The following is a 21,561-nucleotide window of genomic DNA, read 5'->3' as shown; positions in this document are numbered from 1 at the left end:
GTTGTACATGAAATAAATAAGACATCCTCCGAAAATAAGCCCTAATGTGTTTTTTGGACCCAAAATTACTGTCTTATTTTCGGGGAAACATGGTACACTTCTCCCTCCATATTCGCTGTGATAGGGGATTAACAGAACTGCAAATACTGAAAAACTGCGAATAACTTTTTTATGTGTTATTTGCTGTTTTCTATTAAAAATCATCGTGAATATGATGAAACCACGAATAACATGGTGAGAGACCTGGCCTGTTTCTGAAGGAGAGGCAAAACAAGGTGAACAAAGTGCTGGGAATCAGCGATTTTCTCTGTAAACGCTCGGAATCAGCGATTTCTCTAGGCAAGTTGATGTAATTTGGGGGGAGGAGCCAGCAAGCTAAAAAACGTTAATAATCGAAACCGCAAATACGGAGGGAGAAGTGTAGTTACTGTTTCCTAAATATGGATGCTATGTGGTGTTGATTGCAGGGTGGATTTGATTTAAATAAAATTGATTTACATCATGATTTAAATCGCTAGTCAGAAAGACTTGATTTAAATCACGGTTTTCTACAGACTCATTCTTGCTGATATCTTAATATTTACAAAGAGATGTCATCAAAATAGGCCAGTTCTTGGTACTGCTCCAAACAGTCCACTATTGAGTTCGATTTAACATTTTGTGGGAGCGTTAGCTTGGTTCCACCCATTCTTTTCAGAGCTGCTGCTTCAAAATGATTTTGCAGTATTTAGCAATTTCGATGCCATTAATCTTTATTTCTGGGGCACTGAAATCTTTGGCTAGAAGGTACAGCAAATGAACACTGCAGCCATGTTATTAGCTTGGTATTCTCTTCGTGCTCTACTAAATTTCATTTTATCTTGGATCCATTTGCAGCATTGTCTGTGACTAAACAGTACTAGACATTTGGATTTTTGTTCACGTTTAATTATAGCATTTGTTGTGCTTCCTGTAAGTATTCTGCTTTATGTGCGTTTCCTGATATATTTCTTGTTTTTGCAAGAAAGACATTCCCTTCTTCTGTTGTTATACAAGCACATACAACAGGATCATTGTGGACATCACTCCACCCATCAAGACTTACCATAAAATGTAAACATTGCACCAATATATAGCCTCATGCTACATAATTAAAAGCCGATCCTTTTCTCACGATGAATAATTTATTTATTTTTAAAATTTATCTACTGTCTCCAGCTAAACGATAACATCATTGTGTCTTATCCGTGCATGCTTGGAGGCCCTCCAGATGCGGCCCTGAGCTGGGACAAACTGTTGGGTTTTCAAAATCTGTCCGGACACCCGGACAGTCTTCTAAAAAAAAAAAAAAAAAAAAAGGATGTGTCTGGGTAAATCCGGACATATGGCAACCCTATTTAAGAGTCTTTTGCTGTTTCAATGTTTTGACGTTCCAGGGCCTACCTTGGTGGGAAAATAGTACTGAGAAGGCCAGCCAATGGTGAGCATCATGTCCATATGGCTTCTATCTTTCAGACCTGCAGCAGCATGCTACCTTTTCTGCAAATGTCTCAAAAGTGCCTCTACTAGTTGTTTGAGTGTCTGGAAGACACCTTCGTGATATTTCCTTTCCATGCTCCAGTGTAAGGAGTGGAGGGTATGCAAGAAAGATTGGAGTGAGTTGCAAAATGAGATAACTAAGGAAGCTTCTGTAGAGAGTGAGCTGTGGCTTGATGTGCTAATCTTTCTCATATTGGGGAATATATGGTAAATGTTGTCACACTCCCGGTACCAGCTCCTCACCTGGGCTACCGGGCAGTGTGCAAAATACTAGTCCCGGTCGTGCCTTCATAAAGTTGAAAGGTCCTGCTGGCTGCAATAATGCAAATGACACCGTTAAAGTCAGGAAAACCAAGTGTTCATAATGAAAACAAAACTTTTAATTAGGCAGTACCACTGGCTGAGCAATACTGCCAGAACTCAGGAATTCGTTTCACACAAACTTGTGCACAAAACAACAAAAGAAAAATGACCTGGCCAAAAGGGCAGACCTTCACCTTAGTCTCAGGTAAGTATGAAACAGTTGCACTCTGCTTTCTGTTATGGCTGAATAGTCTTGGCTTCACAGTTCAAAACAAAATACCACCATACTAGGTGTAAACATTTCACCGTCCTTATATTATTCCTTCCAAGGGGTTCCTTGGTTTCAGTCCATTCCACTGGATTTGCTTGGCTTATAATAGGCTTCCCACACCAGCTCTATAAGCAGGAGGGGGAGGGGTGTAGCTGAGTCCACAATATTCAGAATTGCCAAAACTGGCCCCACGATCCCAACCCAAAGATCTTCAGGTGACTCACCCCACACTTCCCTCAATTAGCCTCACAGTCTCACAAAAGCAGGAACAAAAAGACCAAAACCCAAGCTCACAAAAGAAGTCCCAAAAATAAAGGCACTGATATTCAACAGTGAGACATGCACTGCTCACACTTGTCAGCAAAACTCCAAACCTCCAGTTATCCATAACGGATTCAGCAAATGCAATAAAACAGTAGAAAAAAGACCACTTAACTCTCATCCATGCACTCTTCAGCTGGTTCAAAGAAAGTGTCCATGTCTTCTACTGTTTGTAGACTGTTCGGCTGGCTTGCCTCAGGAAAAGCTTCCACTGCTTCCATCTCAACCTCATTATCCAGCTTATCTTCAGGAGGGCTGGCCCTGGTGACCTCTCTCTTCCCCAGCTCAGGGCTCACTGACTTAAATCCCCTTGGCTCTGATACTTTAGCTCTAAATAGGCCACGCCCTGACCTGTGTGGGGGAAGGGCAAACTGCTGCTTCTGTTGGGCTTTCTCCTGAGCCTTAATTAGCTTCAGCAGCTGAGCACTTCCAGAGTTAGGCTGACTTCTGGGCTGTTCCTTCCTACAGGCAGTCTCAGGCTCTTCTAAGCTGTTCCTATAGTGTTCCCCCTCTTCCCTGAGCTCCAGCCCCCGGGCAGACTTCCTAGGCTCAGAGTCTGAGGATTTGTGGGCAGCAGAACTAACACACTGATCTGCTCTTTTCAGCTGAATGCTGGGACTTTGTGGCTTTCTGTCCGGAACAAGCCTAGCTCTAGAGCTGGGGTTGTCACAATGTAGAAAAGGGAAAAAAACAAAAGAAAACTGCAGAAAAATGTACAAGGTGCAGGAATTTATTCAATAAAAGTCATAAAAACATATATAACATACATAAACCAAATGTATCCAAAAACTGGTCCTTGTTCTCATGTGTACTGGACCCGACACGGCCCGTGCTTCGAAAAACACTTCTTCCTTAGGGGTCCCAGATGTATGCTAAGTAGAGTTTCAAAAAACCAAATTGGATGAAAATAAACAAAATCTGAAACGGAACAGTCATGAAAAACTCCTGTCAAAAGCGCTGCACTAAGAAACACTGGAGAGGATTCTTTTTACTACAGTGGTCCTGTACATGGCAGCTGGAAGGAAGATTCTAATTCAGCAGTCTCTCCTTCCTATCATCAGCCATCCTTTCTATCAGTACCTGCTAATATCCATTGGTCACTAATGACCTGTTCCTGGCTCCTACTCTATTCTCATCCTTCTCAATCTATTTGCTGCCTTTGATACACTGTCCTCGCTGGATTCCAGGGTTTTGTTCTCTCCTGCTTTTCTTCCTATCTCTCCCATCGCACTTTCAGTATTTGCAATAGTGGATCCTCCTCTGTTGCTATCCCACGGTCACTTTGTGTACCTCAAGGCTCTGTCTTGGGCCCTCTCCTTTTCTCCATCTATACTAGTAGTCTCAAACTCGTGGCCCGGGGACCACATGCGGCCTGCTAGGTACTATTTTGAGGCCCTCAGTATGTTTATCATAATCACAAAAGTAAAATAAAACAGTTTCTTGATCATATGTCTCTCTAGCTATAAATTACAATATTATTATTAAGACTTATCCAAAAAGAAAGATTTATAAACTATAAAGAGTTTTACCTCATGCAAAATTGTCATTTCTTTAATAAGACATTAACTGTTTTTTTTGAGGCCCTCCAAGTACCTACAAATCCAAAATGTGGCCCTGCAGAGGGTTTGATTTTGAGACCACTAATCTATACCCACTCCCTTAATGCACTGATCTCCTCCCATGGCTTTCAGTATCACCTCTATGCTGATAACTCCCAGATCTACCTCTCCACACCAGGTATCTGTACAGGAATCCAGGCCCGAGTCTCAGCCTGCCTGTCTGGCATTGCTGCCTGGCTATTTCACCACCATCTAAAACTGAATATGGCTAAGACCAAGCTTCTTATCTTTCTGCCTCCACCGAATCCTCTGATCTTTTCTCCCCATTCACAGAGCTGCTCTACCTGGTCTTCATTTGATAAGCCTACTGTGGCCTCATTATGTCCTGCATTATCTACATGAAGTCCATCTTTTGCTTCTTTCAGTCTCACAATTCCATTTTTCATCTTCCTTCTTTCACTAATGTACCTGAAAAATTTTTGTCTCCCATTTTTATATTTCTAGCCACTTGCTGATCTGCTTGTGCTTTTGCCAGACATAGCTCTCTTTTGGCTTCTTTCATTTTTAGCCAGTATTCCTTTCTTTGCTCCTCTTCTTGAGTATTTTTATATTTCATGAATGCCAATTCTTTTGCCTTATTTTCTCCGCAAGTAGTTTGGAGAACCATATTGGTTTCCTTTTTCTCTTGTTTTTATTTATTTTCCTCACATAAAGGTCGGTAGCCATTTTTATTGCTCCTTTCAGCAATTTGGACCTATCGCACCATCTGTGTGAAATTTATTGCTAATAGGCAGTAATCTATTTTTATAAATGACGGATGCACTTGTGGATAAAAAGTAAAATTTGATTTGTAAGGTGTAACGTTCTCCATATGTTAATAAGATCAGCATTGGATACCATATAGATCAACTGTGGCCTAAGTCTAAGTTGATGATCCAATACAGGGTCCAATATATGATTGAGGTCCCCTGCCACTACCAAACTGTTGCCGTACTCCATCATCAACTGGGTGGACAGCTTATGAAAAAGTATTACAATGTGACACCTGTGTATATCTGTAGATAGCCCTTTATGTATCCTATCCTATTGAGGAGTGACAGGAATAACTGCTAAATGATTTGATTTCTTTAATTGGGCTAGTCTTCAACAAGCTTTGTTGTCCCCAAGAAAAGTTATGCAGATTTAGTAAACAAATGGAACACAGAATTGGATGTTCTATAGACTTATATAGAGCACTAAAACAAATTACCAATATGGTACAAAATGTGTTTTTATAATGTGTCAATTTTGCAATGCAGGTTGTATTAACTCTTCTGTTTGTGATGAACAGGATAACACATTATATCATACTTTCTAGCTGTAGAGATACACGCAATGTTTTTGGGCTCAGATGTTTACCTAATTGTGGAAAATTATTGATAAGTCTATAATATCTTCTCCTATAACTATTTTATTTGGGAAAATGAAACATTGTGGTCATCTGCTAACTCCTCCTCTTCCTAAAAGATCTCGCATGCCTGTCCCGTGCTATCTTGAATTCAGATAGTCTTCATTTCCACCACTTCCATCGGGAGACTTTTCCACACATCTACCACCCTTTCTGTAAAGAAGTATTTTCTTACATTACTCATAGAAACATAGAAAGATGACGGCAGAAAAGGGCTATAGCCCATCAAGTCTGTCCACTCTACTGTCCCACCCCATTAAGTCACCTCTTAACTTCATCCTATGCTCTCTCCTTCCAGAGTTTTCCTTCATTTGAAAAAGACTCACCTCATGTACATTAATGCCATGGAGATATTTAAACTTCTCTATCATATCCCCTCTCTCCTGAATGAAATGTGAGAGATGGTAACAGGAGCAATAAGTAGCTCTGATTCTTTCCATGCATATGTTAAGTCTTATTTTTTCAGGGTTTAATGGAGACATCCCAAAGTTACTGATTTAGAATTAAGCGTAGCTACATCTTGAATACTAAGTGGGTAAGGAATGGTTAAGATTTGATTGTCATCAGCATACACCAATGCTCTGAGTTCAAGTGACTGAATAAGACTTAGAGGAACCAAACAAATATTAATAGTAAAGAGACTAGTATAGACCCTTGTAGTACTCCATAAGTAAACTGATACAGATCAAAGGGATTCTCTGTGAAGCTGTTAGAGGATGACAAATATAAAAAATGTAGAGTAGATAGAAGAATATGCCAACGTTCCCTTTCTGAGACAGACATGGGGGAAGTCACTGCTTGCACTGAATTGGTAGTTTAGAATGTTGCTACTATTTGAGTTTTTGCCAGGTACTAGTGACCTGGATTAGCCACCTTGAAAACAGGATACTGGGCTAGATGGACCATTGGTCTGACCAAGTAAGTCTATTTTTATGTTCTTGGTTATGCAGATTTTGAGCACATGCCATAACCATAGTTGAGTGTGGTGGGAAAGAATTTGGAAAAGAACTATGGTCTGATGTTTTTAGGATTAAGGGATGATCAAGAGGAAGCAATGACATTATCTAGAGCAGTGTTTCTTAACTTCTACAAACCCCCCTAAGTCTAGCAAATACCAACCGAGTACCCCCGCACAAGGTCCACCCCAGACTCCACCCCCATAATAATACTACTAATACAAAATAATCTTATTAATATATCATGGTAACCGCAAAATTAAAAAAACACAAAGCACACTATACGCAGAGAAAGTGTTAATTATCATTTATATTCGTGTTTTTTTTGTTTTCAAAGAGGTCAAGGCAGATGACTTTAAATATGCAATCAGTAACACCTATAGAAAAATAGACAAATATAGAGCAAAATAGAGGCAGCAGATATAAATTCACAAAACTGACACATTTTGATCACTAAATTGAAAATAAAATCATTTTTCCTACCTTTGTTGTCTGGTGATTTCATGAGTCTCTGGTTGCATTTCCTTCTGACTGTGCATCCAATATTTCTTTCTTTCTGCCTCCTGCACACTTCCTCTCCTCCGGATCCCATTCCCTTCCCCAACCAACATCTCTCTCTCTCTGTCCCTCCTCAAGCCCAACTTTTCTTCCTCTCTCCTCAACCCCTGTTGGCAATATGTCTCCCTCTCTCACTGTCCATCTATCTTGAGAGATACAAATATCTCTCCCACCCCTTCTACTGCCACATCCAACATTTTGCCCTCTCTCATCCCCAAGAACATGTGCAGCATTTTTCACCACTGCTCACCAGCCCAATGCCCATTCCTATCACCCCTATCCAGCACTATGCCACATCTCTCCCTTCATCACTATGTCCAGTAGTCCCCCATCTTGCATCCCCTTCAATCTATCTCTCTGTTCCCTCTCCACCATCATATCCAATATTTCCCCTTCTCCCCTCCCTACCTTCCAGCCTTTGTCACAAAAGATCATGTATACACCCCCCTCCCGCTGCGCTGAAGCTGCTTCTGACGATCTCTGCTCCGCCCCCAAAGCTGACACAAACCTTTGAGCCACAGTTGCTCCTTCGGTCTTCACCTTTCAGCAACACTCCCTACATGGACGGCGCAAGCAGCGACTCGCACGCTGCACATGGCTGACCCACAAGCCTTCCTCCTGAGGTTGGAGAGTAGGTTTCTGGGTCAGCCACTTGCGTGTGTCGCCCATGCAAGGAATACAGATGAAGATGGAAGGAGCGAATGTGGCTTGAATAAGGTTTCTGTATTGGCTTTGGGGGTGAGGGCAGAGATCGTTGAAAGCAGCTTCAGCGCGGGTGGGAGCAGAGCTCGTCAGAAGCGGCTTCAGGGTGGGTGGGTAGAAATGTCAGAAGCAGCTTCAAAGGGGGGGGCAGGAATGTGGGATCCCCGTCGGTGGCGGCCACCGCCTCCTCGACGGACGGGCAAGAATTGGCGGCCAGGCCATGTACCCCCAAGTGGCCTGCGTATCCCTAGAGTTTGCTTGCTACATGTTGAGAAACACTGATCTAGAGCACATCTGTCAAACACAAGGCCCATGGGCTGAATCCAGCCTGCCTGGACGTTTTATGCAGCCCGCAGTGACTGTGTGCCTGACACTACACTCTCCAGGAACCTCCTTGAGCCCCGACTCCCTCACCTACCACCTCCCTGCTGCTGAAATTTAAAATCTTCAAGCAGCTGATGCGAAGCCAGCCTCCCACTGTCAGTCTGCCCCAGAAATGTTCCTTTTGCAGCGTCCTGCCTAACTGGGAAGAGGAAGTCTGTAGAAAGAACACTTTCGGGGCAGGCAGATGACAGGAGGCTGGCTTCACGTCGGCTGCCTGAGCTTTAGTGAGTGGATGTTTTAATCCCTGTATCAGAATTTGAATTTTGGATTTTTTCTGAATTTTTACCTCACATTACATCAAAATACATTTTTAGACCGCAATATCTTCCAGATCGATGCGGTTTACATCATCAAGAGATTGTACATTACAGTGAAATGCAAGAGAAATATTATCTTTCTTACTGTCTTAAGAATTTTACAAAAAGAGATGTCTTTAATAGTTTTCGGAAATGCATATATGAAATCGAAGAAGCAAACAAAATACGTAGTTCCGAATCCCAACTAGCAGCCTGATAGCAATTGTTCAATGCAAAAATTTCTTGTAAAGTGAGCATGGGTAATTGGACGCCAGCGCACTCATAAAGTTGCAGTTGCCAATTAAGCTGCTAGCTTTCACTCAAGGTGTGCAAAATAACAAAAACATGGAAATGACGCATAACGCAAGGTTTACCAAAATAATTATTTATTGCTTTTATTTTTCCATCATGGAACTCAAAAGGCTAGTTGCGTTAGTGGGAGGTCGTTATAGTTGCCAAAATGCTGGCCTTCTGATAACGATCTCAACTCGATACTTCGAAGCTCCCCAATATATACCTTCAGTCCAGTTTGACATCATTGGTTGTCAGCCAATCCACTACAGAGGCTGTACTTAAATTTAGACAAAGACCTTCTTTTTAACATGGAATAAAAGTTCCAGAAATCATAATTTTTTGTTTACATTCATTTCTGAATATACATAAACATTTTATTATCCAATATTCTTTTTGTCCTTCTTAAACTTATTTCAGACAGTTTGTCTATGTATCAGGCAAGCTGCTGAAATGTTCTCAGCCTTATCCTGAAGGAGGGGTACTCCCTCCTCCTGCTTTGAACAACTGACAGTTTCATGTTACACCTACACAATCCTAAGTGTGGGCTACCAATGCCCCCCTTCCTATGCTTGAAACTGGTACAGCAGTTTCTGACTCTAATTATTTCCAGATGTTATCTTAGGATTTTTCCTTAGTGTTCCTTATATAAAACATTTCACTTTAAGTACCCCTTCTTTTATAGATCATTCATATCACCACATATCACACATTCGGGGGCCCCAAACATTCATAGTTTCACACATTATATGTCATTCATATATAATGCATGTTATATCTCAGTTTGGGATACGTAATCTAATATGCTCTTCCTAACCAGCCTAAGGCACATCTGGTATCAATTAGACCCACAGACTAAAAGCGGGAAAAACCTGAACAAAGACTAGGGACATAGGCTGAACACAAAATGGAGTAAAGCCAAGCAGAAGACATAGAAAAACAGAGATGGAGTTCATGTATATCCTGATTTCCTCTATGATCTAGCTTAATAGCAAAGTACATAAAAAGAATATTATTATGCTTTTCCTTAATATTAATCTGTAGTGTGTTTTTCTAGCCTTGGCTACATCCATATTCAGATTTTTATTCACCAACTTTTCGTACGCTTCTATTGGGCGTGGCCTTAACTAACACATATGCTTGTATCTAACTAGAGTTATCCAGAATCATACGAAAAGCAGGCATTTTGTAGAAAAACTCCACAAAATACTAAACTATCATGTCCTGACGTCCATTCCATTACCGTCCCATAGACATCGCCCCCTACTGGCCACGAGCCACTATTCCTCAAAAGATAATCTCATTAAAAAAGCATATATGATGCCCCAAATGAAAATGTCTACCATTTATGTATTTTCTATTTTTTTCTTTGTTTTAAAAACAATCCTGAGCTAGGGTAGTGCTGGGTGTTTGCTGCTGATCTGCTTGTCTCCATAGATATTGAAGTTGCTTACTTGTTAACATCAGCTTGCTAATACACAAACACTTTTTCGGAGTTAATATTTCATTTTTCTCCTGTTTTGATAATAGAAACTGAGTCAGCTGAGACTGCTACCTTATAGAGCAGTGTTTCTCAAACTGTGTGCTCCGGCATAGTGGTGTGCTCCGAAGAGATTCTGGGTGTGCCACGAGAGATTCCAGAATTTTACTTTATTTCTAAAAATTCCCTTTATAAGTATACACTAGAATAGATGACATGTATGTCGTGAACACATGAGTCTGTCAATGTTATGAGTATCTGTGTGTGTAAGGATACAACTGCCCAGACAAGCGTCATTCTTTGACATGATTGGTCCTTGAAAACTAACAGCAAGTGATTTTATTTTTATTTTTTATGCAGTATTTATCCTAACTTGAGCAACAAATCAATCAAGGCCTTGTTAGCATCTGGATCTAATTATCTTTGCGAACACAGCTCTGACACAGAGATTAAACTGAAAAAGAGAATAACTGCAGATGGTGGATGATGAATGCGTGTTTGCTTGTCAACTATTGAGCTGCATTTTGAGTTAATTTTCACTCAAAAACAAGCTCAGCCATCAAATTAGTAATTCTATTCTATCTACTTTAGTTTCAACTTTGTTACAATTACCCATACAAAGCTTAAAGAACTTTAAATAAATAATTCTCAAATTTAATTTTTTGTTGGTTTTGCAATTTTATAATTTCAATTAAATATACTGTGAAAAACATTTGCTCCGTTTAATATGCCAGAGTTAAAAAAAAGTTTGAGAAACACTACTCTTTTTCAGCAAAGACTTTGGTTCTGAAAATGGCTGAAAGATGTTTTGTACAAGATGAATGTAGTAACTTTTCCCTTTGTATGACTCGTGATCTATCTTTGGAAAACGTTTGTTACACGGATTTGAGCATTTTAAATTTACTATGAGAAATCTGAGAAAATGTTACAGCTTGACTGAAGAGACTGCATATGTATAATTTTTGCTGTAGCCCTGACAGTTCATGAACTTCTTCTGAAGCCAAGGAAGCCCTTATTATTCTTTACAATCTAACAGAAGATGGAAAGAGTTATAACAAAAGAGGTTGAGAATGTCTGTCTGGAAGCAAAATAATTCTCTGAAAATTTAACAGAAGGGGATGAAACTTACCATGTTGTAGGAGTGGAACAATAAAAAGACTCATTGGGTTTGAAAGTGGGCCAGATCAAACCATTGGCTACAGAGAAATAATACTTCCTACTACAAAATGGTCCACTCCAATAGCTACCGCACCCACCCATTCAACTCCTCCAACACATACATAGACATTCATACAGAGGGGTTAGAAAATCCTTTCATGAGTCATGTTCTGCATGCTTTCTCCACTTGTTTTTCTGATTTAAACTGTGCTATATTTCAGAGCTCTGGTCTTTTTGTGGACTGTGAGTCCTTGGTCCAGGCCTTGCTGGATCTTCCACTACATGTCAGAGTAAACGTAGAGGCCCAGCTGATACAGGTACAGTATTTTACATCATATGGAATTCATTCATTTATTAAATATCACATTGATAAGAATAAATGTTTTTACTTATAAATGTCTGTGATTTTTTTTTTCCAGTCTGGAATTCCTGACTTCTTGTCATTGCTGGAATTCCTTATTTTACCTTTTCCAATTTCCACAACTGCCTGATTTTGGTTCTCCTCAGCAGTTTCTTCCATTGGGACAGGCTGTTTGGTATTAACTCCTTGTTTAGTGAGAGATGTCTTGTGACATAATTACGGTGTCAGGTCAAAAGCGCGCCGGGACAAAGGCGCGCCCAGACAATTGAGCGCAGCGCGGAGGCGCGTGCCACTCAAAATTATTGTTTTTAGGGCTCCGACGGAAGGTTTTGTTGAGGAACCCCCCACTTTACTTAATAGACATCGCGCTGGCGTTATGGGGGATTTGGGGGGTTGTAACCCTCCACATTTTACTGTAAACTTAACTTTTTCCCTAAAAACAGGGAAAAAGTGAAGTTTTCAGTAAAATCTGGGGGGTTACAACCCCCCACAACGCCCCCACAACGCGGCGCGATGTCTATTAAATAAAGTGGGGGGGTTCCCCAACAAAACCCCCTGTCGGAGCCCCTAAAACAGTAATTTTGAGCGGTGCGCGCCTCCACGCTGCGCTCAATTGTCTGGGCGCGCCTTTGTCTTTCGCGCCGTTGTCTGTGAACCCATAATTACTCCCCTACCCCAGGGTTATGCGATGTGTCATTAATTCCCCTTCTTCCTGAGAGTGTGGCACCAACAACTCTGTTCATTGCTGAGACATTCTGTGTGCTGTCAGTAGCTCCTCTTGACATGCAAAGTGATACTCAGAACCACTCTCACTTCAGGGCTATGCCATGTGACGTCAGTTGCTCTCCTGTCTGTGGGTGAGAGAGAGAATATAATTTCTTCCAGCATTAAAAAAAATAATTCAGGTTTAACACAGCATGATATATCTAATATAATAAAACGGTAAGCCGCGCATGCGCACTTCCTAAGCGTGCGTCCGTTTTCCGTGAGCTGTAGGCACACATAGGAAGTGCGCATGCGCGGCTTACAAACCGGCCTCACGAGCCCGGCCTCACGCAAGGCAAGACAAGTGCCATGCGCGCCCTTCCCTGCTCTCCACCGCTGCCGGCCGTAGCACCCCCTGCCCTCTCCGTCGCCTCCCGGCTCCAGCGGCGTAGGCAGCACTATAAACACGCTGCTTCACGCCCTTCTCTGCAGATTTCCTCTGCCGCGTCTCTGATAACATCATCGGAGATAGACATGGCAGAGGAAATCGCCAGTAGAAGGCCGCGAAGCAGCGTGTTTAAAGTGCTGCCTACGCGGCTGGAGTCCCGAGGTTTGTCGGCGGTGGGAGGGTCAGGAGCAGGCCGGATCGACAACGGCAATAAAAGAAGGGGGAGGGGCCGAACGGAGCAGGGAACATAAGGTAAAAGGGAAAGGGGGAGTGGGGGAAAATGCTGCTACTGTTTCTACACAGGAAAGGGGGGGGATAGGAGGGAAATGCTATTGCTGCTGCATAGGGAAATGGGGAAAAATGACAGACAGACAGACAGCGGGAGGGAGGGAAACAGAAAGAAAGAAAGAAAGAAAGACACAGGGCCAGGGAGAGGGACAGAAAGACAGACAGAGAAAGGGGGCCAGAGAGAGAGTCAGCGGGAGAGGGAAAGGGGGCTGCTTTGGGGGGAGGGTGTGCTTGGGGCAAACAGCTTTGCTCTGGGGGGGAAGACAGAAGGGGCTATGGAGAGATGGGGAGAGGGATAGGGGGTTGCTTTGGAGGGAGGGGTGTGCTGGGGGAGACAGAAGGGGCCATGGAGAGATAGGGAAAGGGGACAGACAGCTTTGCTCTGGGGGGAAGACAGAAGAGGGCCATGGAGAGACATTTGGGGGGGAGGTGGGTGCTGAGGGCAGACAGCTTTGCTCGGGGGGAGGGGGAGACAGAAGGATACAGACAGTGGCCAAGGAGAGAGAGATAAAGAAACACAGACAGACACATCTATTCTAGCACCCGTTAATGTACGGGCTTAAAGACTAGTATATATATATATATATATCATGCTGTGTTAAACCTGAATTCTTTATTTTAATGCTGGAAGAAATTATATTATCTCTTTCCTGCAGTAGGATGCAGGAACGGCACATAGTGTATTTTGCTGTTGGCATATTTATTTATTTATTTAAAATTTTACAGTATATATATATATATATATATATACTAGCTGATGCCCCGGCGTTGCACGGGTATTTAATTATAGCAATAACACTGTAAATGGATTCAAATAAAGATACTTTATAGTGGTGAATTAAATTATTTTTTTACAGCTTTATAAAAAGTACAATATTCAAATTATAAAGTGAAATATTTGACAAAATGAATACAATACAACTAACACAAAACTTGATTATAAACAACATTTTTAGTTTCACCTCCAGGAGTAAGAACATATACATTCTTGGGTGAACCCACCCTTGAGCAAGCAACATAGAGTTGTCCATGGGAAAAACAGGGGGATCTTAAATCCACTCCACAGTATGTAATAGTCTGTCCTTGTGATTTGTTGATTGTGATAGAGAATGCAAGTCTCACTGGAATTTGCAATCTCTTAAACTGAAAAGGAAGATCTGTTGGAATAAGTGGTATTCGCGGGATAAATACGGTTTCACCTTGTCCCTTTCCGGTTAAGATAGTCGCTTCAATTACTTTGGCCAGTAACCTCTTTACACAAAGCCTTGTGCCATTGCAAAGTTTTGGTGGGTCAAGGTTGCTAAGTAAAATAACTGGAGATCCCACAGCTTTTTACATTTTTTCCATTGACTTGAATGGGTGAAATCAGATTTTCTGTTTGTAGCTCCGCCCACGTGTGCAGGTGGGCCACAAGACCCCCAGAACATATCACCCCAGGTAGTGAGGGATCTGCATACCAAGTTTCGTTTAAATCGGTCAAGCCGTTTTTGCGTGATCGCGGCACATACACACACACATACATACACACATACCTCCGATTTTATATATATAGATAGAAGATAGATAGATAGATAGAAGATATAAGATATATATATATATATATTTTATTTTATTTTTTTTTTTAATTTTACAGTTTGCAAATATCACACCAAAGCTCCTGATATACATTGTACTTTAAACTTATACAAATGTTACTGTGAAGCTGCTGCCTTTAACTTTACCTAGACATATTATAATGGAATGTTTCCTGCCTTACTTATAAATGGTTTTCTTATTCCAATTTTTGTCTCTTTGTAGCTGTCAGTGTTTGTGTTTGCATGCTCTTGTCTACTTCCAATTACTACTAATCATTGTTATAGACATGTCTCTTTGGGCTCCTTTTACAAAGGTGCGCTAGCGTTTTTAGCGCACCTACCGGATTAGCGTGCGCTACCTGAAAAACTACCACCTGCTCAAGAGGAGGCAGTAGCTGCTAGCGCGCGGGGCATTTTATTGTGCGCTATTTCGCGCGTTAAGGCCCTAATGCACCTTTGTAAAAGGAGCCCTTTGCTTTGCTTGCCTCTCTTTATCTCTTTTTGTGTTTGTATATTTTGGTGTCTATAAGAACATTCATTGATCTCATTTATGGGAAAGATTGTAAAAGGTTTACTAAACAGTGTTTTTCACTCTTAGGCAGAAATACCCTCTGAAATGCCAGAAGTGAAAACCAGAACCAAGATTGAGCAGATGAGTTTGACTACAGGGCTCCAAAGCTCGCTTCCCAGGGCAGGACATGCCAGTGATGTTCTTATTCACTCTTCACCTTCTGCTGTGGATGACAGTGGGAGAAGCCAAGTCCTACAGAAAGCATCCTATGTTCAACAGCAAGCTGAGTGCTTGGACCCTGAGCTGGATTTTCTTTTAAACTTGGAGACTTCTGCGCATGAAAAAACTCGTTTCCAATCAAAATCGGTGACACATGATCCTGAAAGTCTGAAGAGAGTTCTTGGGGAACCTGGTATAAGTTTTATTCTTTCAGATTTTTTATTCAGTTTGTTTTTGTTTATAGCATAGTTTGATTATTTCTTCTTTTCTTCTTCTTTTTTTTTTGGCATTCTGGTGGTGCTTCTATATATTTTTGTATCTAATCCTTGAACTTTGTGTGCTATTTCTTTCCCTTGTTCTGTTTCATGGTTTCTTTCAAAGGGTCTGTCCTTATTTCTCTTTTTCCTATCTCCATTTCCCCCCTCAATCATTCAATTCCAACTGCTTCCAACTAAAAATTGAAGAATTGAACTGTCCTTAGAGGAATGATTATCAGCATGGGACAACGCCATACAATCACTCATAGAAAGGTCTGTCCCCCATGTAAAACCCCATCACAACTCACAAGCAAGAAAACCCATGGTACTCTGAGGAGCTTCATCTGTTAAAAAAAACAACTAAGATCCCTTGAACAAAAATGGAGAAATAACAAAACACCATCAAACTTAGAAAAATATAGAAGCCAGTCCTCTTTCTATAAAACCAAAATCTCAACCAATCAAAAAAACTATACTATACTTCTCAAATTACCAAAGCTAGAAATCCGGCAATCCTCTTTTCGATTCTAAAATCCATCACCCCTTTTGGACGAAGAGACGCTGACACATTTACAACTGTCCCCTGAGGAAGACGATGGTATTGCCAAAACTCGGATCCTAGTCGAGACTTTGTCTTTTGGAATTTTGCTTGTTTTAAACTTTGATACAAACTGCAAATAAAAGTTTTCTGTCCATTCGGTTGGATTTGACATCTCCAATGCCTCTTGTTGGGTTTGCTTTGCTTCGAGGCTTGGTACCTTCTTTCCCCTTCCCTAACTAAAACACTGACAGCTCAACAATTAGCCTCTTATTTTATAAATAAAATTGACATCATCAGGAAAGAAATCGATCATCGCAGCAAACTTGACACCAGTTGTGAATCTTCAAAATATTTTCTCCCCACTGCAAAATGCTCCAAATTTAACCTCCCATCACTATATCCTTAAATGATTTTATCTTCATTTTGGGCCTTTTATCCATTCTCTTATAGTAAGTAGCCTAAAATCAGGTGAAGTACCAGTGCAGTGGAAAGTATCAACGATACACCCAATCATCAAAGATTAAAAAATTTGCCCCGAAGAAGAGTCTAACTATAGGCCCTTAGCAAACATTCCATTTCTTGCCAAATTAACAGAGAAGTTTGTATTTAATCAACTCTCAGAATTTATTGAATCTACTACAAACCGGATTCAGAAAGAACCATTCAACGGAATTCTCTCTGTTGGGGATGACAACAACTTTATTATACCATCTGAATCATCACAGCTCAGTAGTCCTCATTTCCCTCAATCTGTCTTCAGTTTTTCATACCATTGATCATTCCTTACTCTTGGAAAGATTTGCATCAATAGGGATTTCGGACCAAGTATACAAATGGTTTCTTTTTTTTTTATTATTTTTTTTTTAAATTCTTTATTCATTTTCAAACTTAGAATAAGTGTGACAAATGTTCAAACAAATTAACAACAAATACATCACTTAATAACCAGCAATGATACAAATCATAAACTCTTATCACCCCCCCTTCCCATCCTTTCGTAACATATGATCAAATATCTTGTAGAATATGTAATAATAAAAATACCCCCTCCCCCTTATTACTAAACTTGTAAATTTAAGGGAAACAAACTCATCTAATTAGTACAATACTTTGTTAATGGCTCCCACACATCCTGAAATTTCCTAAAATAACCCCGCTGTATTGCAATAAATCTCTTCGTTTTATAAACATGACATAAAGAATTCCACCAAAAATGATAATTTAATCTATTCCAATCTTTCCAATTATATGTAATTTTGTTGAATGGCAACACCAGTCACTATGAATAATAATTTATTATTTTTTGTAGAAATCTGACTTTTTGCTCTCATTGCCATACCAAATAGCACAGTATCGTATGATAATGCCACTGGGTTATCTAATAAACAATTAATTTGGTCCCAAATTGATTTCCAGAAATTCATAATAAATGGACAATAGAATAATAAATGATCTAAAGTCCCTGCTTCTAGATGACAGTGCCAACATTTATTAGACTTAGAGCTATCCAATTTTTGTAACTGAACAGAAAAAACCAAGTTTGTTCATAGATGCTGACACTGTACATCTCATCCTCCAAGACCAAATTCGTGGCCATTGAGATGCAGTAATTTGATGCTTAATCTCAATGCTCCAAATGTCTCTTAAACCAGTGTTTAATTTCTTTTTAATAAACTCATTTAATAATTTATAGCACTGGGCGGCCTAGTGACCCAAGAAGTCTGCCTGAAAACACAGGAACTCCATACTATATTGATTATTAAGATTTTTCCAGTCAGAGAACCCCGCCTGAATGGCATGCTTCAGTTGCAACCATCTAAAACTTTCTGATTTATTAAGATTATATTTATATTGCAACTGTGAAAATTCAAGCATTTTACCATTTGAAATAACGTCTAATATATGTATTCCTGCTATCATCCAATGCTTCCAGACGAGCCTTTCTCCGCCAATTTAAATCTTGGAGTTCACCCAAATAGATTGATTCGTAAATTTGTAAATTGGAATAGTTGTTAAATTACTTACATATCGCAATGTTTTCCATGTATCAGCTAATATTCTATTATCTTTACTGTAACTAGGCAATTTGATACTGAGCACATGGCAAAGGCGTAATGGAGACATGTGTTGCCATTCCAACCACAACCAATCTGGGAGTTTTCCCATGAGCTCTGGGAGGACCCAATACATACCCTGGCGCAAAATATAGGCTTGATGATACCTATAAAAATTGGGAAAATTTACCCCTCCCTCTGAAATTGATCTTTGTAAAGATACCAAGGCCACTCTATGAGTTTTACCCAGCCAAATAAATTTTAAAAGAATGCTATTTAATTTTTTATAAAAGGACCCTTAAAAATAAACCGGCAACATACCCATCTGATAACAAATCACAGGCAAAATTATCATCTTAATAGTTTGGACTCTCCCCCACCATGAAAGATATAAAGGATTCCATTGCTCACACATTTCTGTAACCTTCTGTAATAACTTTTTTTCATTTATTGTCATTGTTTGTCTTTTAACGCATTTTTAATCCAAATACCTAAATACTTTATTCCATCCTCCCTCCAAAGAAAGGGAAATGAATCAAACAAACCTTTTGTACAGTGAACATTGAGTGGAAGAATTTCTGATTTACTCCAACTTATCTTGTAACCTGAAAATTTTCCAAAATTCTCAATCATTTCAAGTAAGCAAGGAATGGCTGTCTCAGGATTTCTCAAATAGAGCAATATATCATCCCCATAAGCCGAGACCTTATATTCCCGATCTTTATGAGGAATACCCTGAATCTCCTCTGCTTGCTGAATGGCTAATAACAAGGGTTCCAATACAATGTCAAAAAGCAGAGGAGATAAGGGACAACCTTGTCTAAACCCCCTCTGCAACTTAAAACCTTCTGAAAAATTATTATTAATATACAGTTTAGCAACAGGGAAGCTATACAACGTTTGAACCATTTGTATAAATCCAAATACAAATGGTTCAAACGTTGTATAGCTCCCCTGTTGCTAAACTGTATATTAATAATAAACCACTCCAACGCTTGATACATAAAGGTCCATTCAACACGATCAAAGGCCTTCTCTGCATTAAGGGATACAGAAAAAGCCGGATCATTTAAGGCTTTGGACAAATTCAACATATGCAAGGCAAGCCTAGTGTTGTTAGAAGAATGTCTTTGAGCAACGAATCCTGTTTGATGCATTCCAATAATAAAAGGGAGAGCTTTAGCCAAACGTATAGCCAAAATTTTAGCTAAAAGTTTTCCATCAACATTAATTAAAGAAATTGGCCTGTAATTTGAAACCAGTGTGGGATCTTTATTTGGCTTTGGCAAGACTATAGTTAATGATTCAGCCATGGTACCCTTAATACAACCTTTAGTTAGTTGAGTCTGATATAAATTTAATAAATATGGTAATAGGATAATTTGAAATGATTTATAGAACTCTACTGTAAAACCTTCTCCACCTGGAGCGGATCCAACTCTAAGGGACTTCAATGCTGCTTGCAATTCTTTTATTAATAGTAGCTTTTCTAAACTTTCTTTTATATGCTCAGGAATTTCCGGTCCCTTAATTAAATTTAAAAATTCCAGTCCATCCTTTTCTTTATCTAAATAAGGCTCAGAAGAATATAGGTTTTTGTAAAAGTTTAAAAATTGTTTTAAAATCGATCCAATTTGAGAATAAATATTCCCCTTTTCATCTTTAATCGCCACTATTTTTGTTTTCTGTTTTTTTGCTTTTAGATAATTTGCCAATATTCTTCCCGCCTTATTTGAATTTCCATAATACATTGCCTGTTAAGAAAATAAATCTTTCCTTATTAATTTAGAAGAAACCTAATTATATTTCCCTTTGGCTTTCAAGAGATCCTGTAATGTAGAATATTCCCACTTGTCTATCAATTTTGATTCCAATAACTTTATGTCTTGTTCCAATTTGGAAAATTGTTTTTTAATTTGCTTCTTAATGTATGCCGAAAAAGAAATAATATACCCTCTCATAGTTGCTTTAAATGTATCCCAAAGAGTTTCCATAGAGATATCTTCCGTGTTATTAATTTGAAAATAATCATTTATTTTTACCTGAAATTCCTCCATAAAATTTGGTTCTGCCAGCAATGCATTATCAAATCTCCATATAGGTCTATGATTTTGATCACTTATTTTCATTTTAATCCATACACCACCATGATCAGACAAAATAATTGGATCTATGGAAGCTTGTGTTACTTGTTGAGCTAAACTAAACTAAACTAAACCTTAAGTTTGTATACCGCTCCATAGAGGAACCAAGGGATTTTGATCCAGCTGAGGACACCACCAGAGAGAACCACATCCACGAACAGGTCAGAGAGCTCGAAAGATTCATCGAGGAGGCCTGCAAGATGGTAGAAACACAGGATCACCCACTCTTCAGAAGGGAACAAACGGAAGGAGGACAGGACCCGCCAGGAGCCATCAGGACCCACCAGGACCCACCAGGAGCCGAGGGAGAGGAACCTTGCGGAGGAACCAACCAGGAGATGGAAGGATTGGAGGATCTAATCATCGACACAGACCTGAGGCCCAGGAGGAAGCTGAGGAGAGGAAAATCTGCTATCGTGGTGGGAGATTCAATCCTGAGAGAGGTGGACAGTCACATAGCAGGAGACAGAGCGGATCGCCTAGTGACATGTCTCCCAGGGGCGAGGACAAAGGACATCTCCGACAGAATCGAGAGTATCATGGAGGGAGCTGAGACAGAGGATACAGCAGTGATAATCCACGTCGGAACAAATGACGTCAGCAGAAGGAATTTCAACATGACTACACTGACCGAGCAGTTTAAGATCCTGGGGAGGAAGCTGAAGCTGAGAACAGGGAAGATAGCCTTTTCAGAGATCCTGCCAGTACCAAGAGCAGATGCGAAGAGACAGACCGAGCTGCAAGCAACAAATGGATGGCTGAGGCGATGGTGTGACGAGGAAGGTTTCCTCTTTGTACGGAACTGGTCAACCTTCCTGGGGAAAAACAAGCTCTACAGGAGAGACGGACTGCATTTGAGCACGGCTGGGACGAGGATGCTGGCACGTAACATCCAGACCTGCATAGACATGACTTTAAACTGATAACAAGGGGAAAGCCGATAGTCGATCTGACCTCGACACATCGGACCACAGTATCAAGCAAGGATACTGAAACAGGAAATGGCGATAGTGGACTAGAGATAAAATGGACACTTTATGGACATAAACCCAAAGATGCAGCACAGGGACCCGAGAGGCAACTAGAAATAAAGAGCAAGACAAGGAGGAAACAGCAGGACCCAGAGGGCTATCAAAGAACAAAAAAGCGGGCAGAGGACGGGATAGACACACCACAGGAGGCAACACGTGAGGAGACCAGCAGGAACAACAAATC

At 40.3% G+C, this 21,561-nt stretch overlaps 1 protein-coding gene across 1 annotated transcript in view; it reads left to right on the top strand.

Annotated features, from left to right (window-relative positions):
• AVEN (apoptosis and caspase activation inhibitor) overlaps positions 1 to 21,561 on the top strand; it is a 96,997-nt gene that overhangs the window by 39,504 nt on the left and 35,932 nt on the right. The window contains exons 4-5 of the mRNA XM_033952389.1: positions 11,466 to 11,561; positions 15,219 to 15,543. Coding sequence (XP_033808280.1) covers positions 11,466 to 11,561; positions 15,219 to 15,543 — 421 coding nt within the window. The remainder of the gene's footprint in view (positions 1 to 11,465; positions 11,562 to 15,218; positions 15,544 to 21,561) is intronic.

Source organism: Geotrypetes seraphini, chromosome 7, assembly GCF_902459505.1.
Source record: "Geotrypetes seraphini chromosome 7, aGeoSer1.1, whole genome shotgun sequence".
NCBI classification, from domain to species: Eukaryota; Metazoa; Chordata; class Amphibia; order Gymnophiona; family Dermophiidae; genus Geotrypetes; species Geotrypetes seraphini.
Note: the sequence above shows the minus strand (reverse complement) of the source record. Positions and strands in the feature narration are given on the sequence as shown.